The 10,272-nt window shown below is 39.4% G+C and overlaps 1 protein-coding gene across 6 annotated transcripts in view; it reads right to left on the bottom strand.

Moving 5' to 3' along the window:
• Window positions 1-1,162: 1,162 nt before the first annotated feature.
• Ntng1 (netrin G1) overlaps window positions 1,163-10,272 on the bottom strand; it is a 346,192-nt gene continuing 337,082 nt past the window's right edge. For all 6 annotated transcript variants that reach the window (XM_090334293.1, XM_090334290.1, XM_090334295.1 and 3 more), the window contains one exon: window positions 1,163-4,063. In XM_090334293.1, coding sequence (XP_090190419.1) covers window positions 3,819-4,063 — 245 coding nt within the window. In that variant the 3' untranslated portion in view covers window positions 1,163-3,818. The remainder of the gene's footprint in view (window positions 4,064-10,272) is intronic.

Raw genomic sequence — 10,272 nt, 5'->3', positions numbered from 1 at the left:
AACACACAAGAGTGTGAATCACCCCACAACCCCTCCCCACACTCACCCAAAGATGCTTGAGTGGAATAGGTGCCTGTGTAGATTGAGTGCCTGGGATAAACCTGGTGGTATCCTAACTAAGGCCTCTCTTTGCTAGAGCTAGCCTTCACCCTCCGGCTATATACAGGTCAAAAAAAATGAATCATAACGTTACAGAAGAGCAGATTCATCACCTTCTGGTACTAGCAGCACAATAAGACTGAAATATGTATGTCATTGTTGGCTTTGTTTTGCTTTATTTTGTTTTGTTTTAGTAGTGAGGCTTGAGCTCTGGGCCTGAGTGCTATGTGTGAGCTCTTCAGCTCAAGGCTAGGGCTCTACTACTTGAGCCACAGCACCACTGCTGGCTTTTTCTGTATACGTGGTATGAAGGAATTGAACACAGGGCTTGGTGCATGCTAGGCAAACACTCTACCACTAGACCAAACTCCCGGCCCATGTCAGTGGTTTTGGAATTTTATATATAATCAATAGGTGTATGTGTGTGTGTGGGGGGAGGCGGGTTGAACTCAGGACTTGGGCACCATCCCTGGGCTTTTTTGCTCAAGGCTAGTACTTTCCTATTTGAGCCATAGTTCCATTTCCTGCTTTTTGGTGGTTGATTGGAGATAGCAATCTCATTGACTTCCTTGTGTGATTTGTCTTTGAACCTTGATCATCAGCTCACAGTCTCCTGAGAAGGTAAGTTAGGATTACAGGTATGAGCCACTAGAACTTAGCTCATCAATAGTTTTGGTAGAATTGTATTTTTACCCTGTGGGAATTAGTGGTTTACTCATGTTATCTCACTTCAAGGGACCTATCTACCCAAGTAGAAACAAAAATAACAAGTACCTAAAATATGGGGATAATGTAGTGTACCCTTTTCACTTGAATCCTGTTCTCTGAACATAACATTGGTGAGGGAAACAGATGTTGAAGAATGCTTGAAAGCATCAGACAAATAAAATCCATTGAATTGGAGTTTCTTCAAAGGAATCGGCCTTTTAAAATAACTCAACAGTCCAGATTAAAGAGAACATTTCATTTCCATTTGTTATATACCTAAAAGTGAATTTTTTATTAAAAGCAGATCACATCAACTTCAGGAAATTCAGAAAACTATATCTAAGTACACTGAATGCAAGATATTTCTCAACCATTGAGATTCTTATTGTCTCATTAAGATAAAATGCAGATGAACTGAGTTAGATCAGGCCTCCATTAAATTTGAGAATTAACTTTTGGAATCCCAAGTCTTGACTTGTGCAGTGCCTGAATCCTGAGCCTGTGACATTGCCACAAATTGATAGTGATAAAGTGCATCATTGCCAGAAATAACACAGTCTGCCTTTGGTTTGTGCTAATAAACTATAAAACGACTTAAATTCCATTTTTGTATTAGAAATCCACCTCATTACCAATACTCTCAAACCCCATATGCTATCAGCATTTTCCTGTATTATCCTTAGGCAAGCTTGAAATATAATTTTCTGTTTATGCTTCTAATGTAAATCTCCCGTTTGTAGTTGGCCACTCTGATGCTAAGCCAAAGCTTTAATTTATTTCTATCTTTCCTTATTTCTTCTATCAAAAGGGACTGTTGATGTGAATAACAAACATTCAATTGACTTAGACGTGGGGTAGCAGGAAGCACAGACATTACCTGTTTACTTTTCATTGCCTTCTTTGGATTGGCTTTTCTGGGAGCAAAACAAATAAGACACACTGTTCTTCCATCTAGCTTTGACTCTGGTTATTTATCAGAAGTCGTTCTCCCACTCCCCATTTCAGCAAAGAGTGGCATCAAGGTGAAAAATTCAGACTGAAACTAGCCTTCCCGCCTATGATAGAAATCCCATAAGGACTCCATTGTCCTTAAGATTCTGGCTTGGGGCTGGTCATTGTTTTTGACTCCAGGAGATGCTGTGACTATCACATTTGTAACCTGAAGGACCACAGTGGTGGTGCTGGGACTGGAATACACACTTGTGGAAACCTCTTCCAAACTTTGCCACAGTTCCTCTCCCCACTCCCGCTTCCCCTTTGCCGTCTTAGGCAGTAATTGGCCTCATAAAAGGCAGAAACAAGAATTTATTACACCTTGGGCGGTACTTAAAACAAACTTTATTCCAGAAGCAGCAGTTATGTCTACTTGCTGCTGTATATTTTGATATATCATTTAAATAGTTCATCTGAATATATTCAAAGTCGAATTGCTAATCATTCAATTTCCCTGCTACTGTCCTTGTTCCCCTGGTAGCCTGTTAGGATATTCCATGTAAACACTGCATTTGGAAAGATACATAGATCAGTGTCACTAGAGCCAGATCACCATCCATCTGAGAAAACAGCGTGACTTAAAAAATAAAAGTCTCTTAGTATGCCAACAGGCTTTGGCATAATCTTGGCAATCACTTAGACTCTTTCTTTACTTTCTTCTATTCTTTCTTTCTTTTTTTTGCTGATAGAATTTTTTTCCAAATGAAAATAGTCCCATATTTTGTAGAAGTTGTCCAATCTAGTGAACATCCATCCATCTTCCTGGGTACTAAATTCATCAGTCGAATGTGTTCAGTCCACACAGAAATCGGTAAAGTGAGTGTGAAACTGCTTCGTGGCTGCTTCTTTTCATCTCAACAAATTGCAATACAAATTCCTGGAATTGTTTACGCAGGAATCTTTATTCTTTAAATCTTCCATTGTTAAAGCAAACAAGAAAAAAAAAACACATTTGGAAGGTCCTTTGGTGGTATCTTATTACACTTATTCTATATGTAAACTGATATTCTTTGATGCCAGCACGTTCGTTGCCCTTATAGAGAAATCTCTGTACAATGAAACAAAACAGAACAAAAGAAGAAGAAGAAAAAAATCAAATGTCAGTCTTTGCTGATTCGAATTCGGTACATTAACAGATTGGTAACACAAATCGGCAATAATACAAAAAATCTACATATTACAGTATTTCAAGAAAAATAACTTCATTTGAATACAAAAGGATAGATACACTTTTTTTGTTGTATTTTTTTGTTGTTTTTTTTTACTCCTATAGCCACTCTTGGGTAGTGGGTGTGAGCTGGCACTGACTGGATGACACAGTGCCCCTAAGATACACAGGGGGATGACTGGCTGTTTTTTTGGGGGGGGTTGTTACACAGGTGCATCACTAACATCAGACAAAGAAATCTTTCAACCAACAAGGGTTACAGAGCAACATTCACTAAAGCACAGGTGGGGAGGGATTCTGGGACTGCACAGCTTGTAACAGATTTCCTTTATACCCACAATGCACCTGACCAGCAAAGAATGCTTCTATTTTGGTTGGTCCACACAAGTGGGCAGAACCCTGCGAGAGGGTGCACCACGTTAGAGGAGCAAATGTTTGTAAAATCAGTCAGTTGATTTGTTTGTCTTGTCTTTCCTGTTGCTGGGTGTGAGGGGTGGAGGGGGGCGGGAGTGGGAAGGGAGGGAAGGGAGGGTGTGTGTGTGCTGCCACAGCCTTTCCAGTCCACACAAGTAAGCTCTTGCAGCTGGCAATGTGATTTTCATGGTCATCAGAGATCAACAGCTGCCAGCTCTTCTGGAGTCAGAAAGGAACAAGTCCCGACTCCCGAGGGCTGCCCACATCTGACAGCTATGGCTTAGTTCGATGAGGCCTTCTTATTCTGAATACACTGGGCGAGTGTGCATTTGTGTGTCTCTGTGTGTTTTCTACGCTTGTAGCAAATGCTTGGGTGGTGTTTGCTTTTCCCCAGGGCGCAGGCATGTCCTGTCCGTCGCATGGCTGGATGCGAGGCCTAGAATCTCGGGTTGCTGGCTGTCCCCAGCAGCAGAGAAGTCAGGAACAATGGCAGCAGCAGCAGAGCTACAGAAGCCTTTGGCGGTGACCCCTGACCAGAGTCGGAACTGCAGCTGCCTGCTTCTTCACAGCGCAGCTTTTCACACAGGATGCCGGTGTATGCAGCTGGGCACAGGCATCTGACATTGTTGTGGCAGGTCCCTCCATTCTGGCAATGCAGGAGCTCATTGTCGCAGACATTTGCTGCAGAGTGCAGGGAAGAGCAGAATCAATTTAAGTTCATCCAGTACATCAGGTTTTCAGCTTAAGAAATACACACACACACACACACACACACACACACACACACACACACACACACACACACACGCACGCACACACACTATCCATCTTGTGGTCTTCCACCCTCTTCTCCCTGCCACTGCCACTAACTAAGCATATGACTCCAATTTCCAAACAAATAACAGTTTGCCACCTTTGTTTTGATGGCATTAGTCCTTTTCATACAGATTTTTGGTACAATCTTGGATATTATCTTTGTCCAATTGTAGTTATCAAATACAAAGTAATGCAATACTGGTCTGGCAGTTGGCTTCTGTTCATGGAATTGAAAACTGTTGGGACCTCCCAGGTTCATTTGTTTGTTTAGTTTTTAAAGGACAAAGTGTCTGAAGTGAGAGAATGTAGAGCTTTGAAGCCTGCTGAGCGGCATTTAAAATGCAAAGCAGCATTGTGGAAAAGAGAAGAAAAAGAAAAAAAAGAAGACCAAGAACCTCTATGCAAAGGACTGTTCTCTCTCCACACATGCAGACAGGGCTCGCAGGGGAGCTGGGCGTGGGGATCTTGGGTGGGGACAGCCACATGCTGTAGACAGGTGCCAGCCAGATGGGTAGAGGGAAAAAGCTAGTTCCACCAGGGAAACAATGTGAGAAAGAGCAGTCACCTTTGTTTTTGTCCATTATGATTTTTTGTATTGCATTATAAATACAGGAACTAGAGCCTGAGGTCACCTTGATTTCTGGGGGGATGGTAATGAATGAAATGGTGAAATCCTGATTACCAAAATGTCCATTATCACCATCAATTAGCAGAATCCAATTAAATCAAGTCCAGCTGTTGGAGACTTGAATGTCACACAGAGTCTTTTCAGGTACTTTTCACCCTTAATGCACTTTTTTGGTCTCATCTTCAAAATTCTGGTGGTTCTCATTAATTCCATGTCTCTTATTCTTTTCAGGTAATCAGGTTTCACTGATTTAGCAGAACATTAAATAGAACCCAGGGAAAAGAATAAACAACAGAGAGTAAGAGTGCCAAGAATGTTTTTTTTTTCTTGCAACATATATTATTTAAGCATTTAACATATAGATCAGGCAGGGTGTTGGGAGGCAGAGCAGAAAAAGTAGCTTTTTATTATATTATATATATATATGTTTTTAATTTATATAAAGAAAAATGTCATGGTCAAATTTCTCCAAAGATGCCACATAAATTACACACACACATTCGCACTCAGATGCACATTTAATGCTACTATAAAGTACCAGCTATTTTTTTTTTAAAAAAAGAATCATTCTCCCAGTTAGGACTAATTGGAGAATGTTGCTTGTTAATCATATTCAGTAGTCATGTCATGTTTAAGAGAAAACATTTTCCATACGTATGTTCTGATACTGTTGTGCAGATAAATGAGCCCAGTAAAGATGGTGGTGAAGAAGTTCTTGAGTGGTGATGTTTGAGATAGCTATATCCATAGTTCATGGGTGTTCTTTTCAGATGCAGATGCAGCTAAGGCATTCAATATGTGTGAAAGCAGCATCTCCCCCTACACCTTCCTGTGGTAACTTGAATGGACCAGCTGGATTGAGAGACTTGAGAACAATGGAGGGGTGACATTGATCAAGATACATTGTACTCATCAACTGATATATTAAATTGAAATCCCTTTGTGCAACTAAAAGATAAGAAAGAAAAAGAAGGCCATGCCTTGTAAGGACTAGCAAATCCCTATGGCTCAAAATAGTGATATACCAGGTAGTGTTCTATGATTTCTGATGATTATAAAAGCTACTGCCCTTTGAGGTATCTTAGAAGTCATAAATATTATATCCCAAATTATGGTATTTTATGAGTAACTGTTAAACATGTTAAGATGTACAGCTGTGAAGCAAATGGTTAAGTATAGGATGATTAACCTCTTGGATAAAATTTAAGAATTTCTGGTTGTGGTTAATCTGGAAGGCATAATAGGGTTTTGGGGACTTTTGTTTTGCTTCCGCTTTAGGAAATATCTGTTTAATTGGAGCAACAGGGAGTAAACAGATCCAAATAATTGTTTCCATTTTAAGTTAAAGATTCTCAGCATTTCCTGTGATAGGCAGCAAATTGTAGAATGGAGTATTTCCTTTCATTTGGGTACCAGAGGTAGGAAAATATCTGTTCCATCAATATCGATAATTGCTAGCCTTGAATAATTGAGAAGAAATCAATAGTTAATTAAATATCACTCCCCTCCTTTTTTTAAAGCTATTTTTCTTCTTCTTGAACCTGAATGTAAATCAGTTGTTGAATAGAAGATTCTTTTCTTCTTCTTCATTTTCTTTTTTTTTTGAGAACCAAGTGATTAAGTAAAAATTCAATACCTTTCTTATGTTTAAATAAAGTGCTAGTTGATTTTGATGGTCATGAGAAATTTAATAAATGTAAAGGAATAGGTATGGCCCAGGATTAATTTACCTTATGGATTGGGAAAAATATATTATCTGTCAGACATAAATAGAAAGAAAAAGAAACATGGACTATATTTCACTACTTTATGACTGATTATAAAATTGTATCCTATTTGGTCCCTATCCCTATTTGATTGTGCTTTCTTATTACAGTTCAACAAATATAGAACTGTACTATGTGGAAAGTACTAATAGCTGGGAACAAGGCTGAAAGCTCATTTAAACCTAGACATGGGTCTTACCTGATATTCATAACATCATGCCCTATCTTCAGGTCATTCTGTACCAAAATTTTGTTAGTTAATAAACAAAGTAGATAGTTAATCATTCGGCTTCTTGTCATCATGGATAACCTACCTACCATGATGAAAGTAATAGACATATTAAACATTATCTCTTCTCATACAGGTCCAAATTTGGTTGGGAGGACAATACATATGCTTTCATAAGAGTTTCTTTAAAACATCTTTATCGTTTCCATTCAATATTTGTTTTGTGGCAGTCATCTTGCTAGCAACTTTTAATTTGTGTCAGTAACTCTAACTGCACTAAAGGGGCTCACAGTTTGGTGTAAAACAAACAAACAAACAACATATGACAGAAATACAAAGGAAACCTTTCTGAACTACCAAGGAAACATAAATGGTATAAATAATTGCTTTGGAAAAGGCTAAGGATAATTATAAAAAGATTGCATTAGACAAAAGGCATATATTGGGAGAAAGAGTGATATGGATGGAGAAATTATGAGTAGGAGCAAGGAGATGGAGGTGTGATTGGTTTTAGATTATATTTCCCGCCTTCTGATGCTGAGACTGTAGGTTATGTGCTGGATTCCACCAATGAGGAAACAGAAGCAATGAGAAGTATCCTTGCTCCTGTTTGATGGCTCTTGTTAACAGTATTGCTTATTGGATTTCATCAGTCAGCTTTCCCCAAAACTCGTCTCAACACATACTTGGAAGTTTCTGCATACTCTGGCAGCATCTCTTTCCTTTTTCTTGAGCCCTGTTGCAAGGGCTTCTATATGCAATATTCTGCATTGTCCCTCTGTGGAGGGTGTGTGAGGATTCTCATTCAAACATTTGGTTTCTGAAAACTCCATTGCTTTCCTTTTCTCAGCCCCAGAGTCAGTTCTTGCCTAGAGGAGCAGTTGTGACTTAAAAGTTACTTCAGTGTTCTGTTCTCATTTTAAGACCCTCAAATATTTGTTTTTCCATTTGCTTTCATAAATATTCTCTGCTGAAATATGGTTTCAGTTTTCCGACCAGGGCTTGACTGAGAGACACAGGGAACATGCTAATGAATGACTAGGAGGCTGTAGCTGGAATATTGGGTACACAAAAGAGAAAGGAAAATTGTGCGCAGCCCTGCATCCTGATTATGAACATTTTTATGCAACTCATTGCAGAATTTAGACAACAGGCAATCAGAAGTTGCAGAGATGTATATGCAGGGTAGAATTTTAAAGGGAAAAACAAAGGTGAGACCAGATGAGTAAAAGGACAGACTAGGGGTCAGGAAATTAGACACTTTAATAAACGGAGTTGAGCTTTAGGCTAGAGAAACAGGAAAGAAGAGAAAATAGACTTGGAGTCAACTTCTATAGATAGTATAGAGAGAATCTAACGTTTCAGTTTTGAGTATACAGATACATCATAAGGAAGAAATCAGTTGCAAATCCTAAGAAAAGAAAACAATCATTTATCAAGAAAAAAGATATGGAAAAGTGAATTTGGCCAGAGAATAGACCAAAGTATTGACTTTAAAGAGTCGGTAAGTTCTATAGAGACTTTGTTATTACTTAGAAAATACTTACTGGTCAGGAGAGACTTAGTTTTGCAGGTACAGATTTGAAGAAGAGCTTGAATGGATGTTATAAAGTGTGGAGCAAAAGAAGTAGAAGACCTCGTCATTGGACAGTGTCTGGAGATGTTTTTTGGGTTGTCACAACTGAGTAAGAGATGGCTTGCTACTGATCTTTAGTAGGTTGAGGCCAGCAATATATAGGACACCTCCCATAATAACATCTCGTTCTTCAATTAATGTTGGGGGTCAAATGTTGAAGTTCTGGCCCCGTGTATAGCCATAGTAATGGGTATAAGCAGTCATCCTTGATGTATGTTTCAAGAGAGCATTACAGAGACTTTGGTAGTTCTAGATCAAAGCAATTGTGTGTGTTCAGGAGCAGAGCCATGCAAATGAGTGGGAATTATGGGCACTTCAAGTGGAAATAGTAGAGTGGATTGTTGTGTGGATTATTATAGACTACTCTGATCCAAGTCAGCAGCAGTCACAACTATAGGATAAGAGGAATCCAAAGTATCCTTGCATATTCATTTGTTCTTTGCTCATTGAAGCAGTAATATCCTAGAGCTGGTAACAAACTTCACAGACCATTCAGACAAACTTTCAGTAGGAAACAGGATTCCACTTAAGATATAGCCCAGACCTCCTGATTTATAGATTATTTCTCATCACAAAGGAAAAAACTAGATTCTAGAAACACAGTAAAGATCATTACCTACTGTAGTGTGCTATGTTGTTAGTCATCGTAGACTTTATTTCCAAGCATAGTGAAACTTTTCTGTAGATGGTTGATTTTCTGTTGTAGTCACTAACTGCTCTGCTTCCTTACCACTGAGTGATAGGTCAGAGGGCTTTGCTGATGGTATTAAATGCTACTCTTCTAGAGTTCTGCCACATTATGACCTAAGTCCCAGTACAAGCCAGTTTATACAGAAAATGAAGCCAGAAACGGCATAGATCTGGATGGGAATGGCCAATAGGTTGACATCTATGGTGTCATTTTTTTTTGCCAGTCCTGGGCTTGAGCTCAGGGCCTGATCACTGTCCTTGGGCTTTCTCAAGGCTAGAGCTCTACCACTTGAGCCTCAGCACCACTTATGGCTTTTTTCTATGTATGTGGTACCGAGGAATCGAACCCAGGTCTTTGTGCATGCTAGGCAAGCACTCTAACACTAGGCCAAACTCCCAGCACTATTGTGTCATTTCTTTTCCCACACATGGGAGATGGATACAGTTTGAATTCTTTTATCTCCCCCAAAACTAGTGTTGAAATTTGATTACCATTGTAATAGTGTTTAGTGGGAACTTACAGAAGTGTTCTCCCAAATGAACTACTTTCAGTATTGTGGGAATGGAGTTGCGCCTTTCTCTCTGTTTTGAATGTGGATGTCAGTATTGAGGCTTGGACATAGGGCCTGTTACCTCTTGCTTAGTTTTTTCCACTCAAGGCTGGTACTCTGCCACTTGAACTATACCTCCACTTCTAGCTTTCTGCTGATTAACTGGAGATAAGAGACTCAGATTTTTCTTTCCTGGATTGGCTTTCAACAATGATCCTCAGATCTCTTACAGGCAGCATGAACCATCTGTACCTGAAGCCTTCTTACTCCTGCTTTCCCCTGTGATCCCCTCCTTATCCCTCCCCATTCCTCCTCTTTTCCCTTTTCTCTCCTCCCTGCTTTTCCACTCCCTGATACCCTCTGCAGTATTAATAGGAAGTCTCTCTGGAGGATGCTAGTGCTTTGAGCTTGACTTTCTAAGACTTTGGAATCTGAGTTCATAAACACTTGTCCATTAAAAACCAGTCTGTGATATTTTTCTATGGCAGCACAAAATAAACTAAGAATGAACAAGATAGAAGGCCAGGTATTTAATCATGGAACTTCAGCATCTTTTTCAACACAAGGTTCTAGA

This window comes from Megascapheus bottae, chromosome 6, assembly GCF_031878675.1.
Source record: "Megascapheus bottae isolate mThoBot1 chromosome 6, mThoBot2.hap1, whole genome shotgun sequence".
Classification (NCBI taxonomy): Eukaryota; Metazoa; Chordata; class Mammalia; order Rodentia; family Geomyidae; genus Megascapheus; species Megascapheus bottae.
The sequence above is the reverse complement of the archived record's forward strand: the minus strand, read 5'-3'. Positions and strand labels throughout refer to the sequence as shown.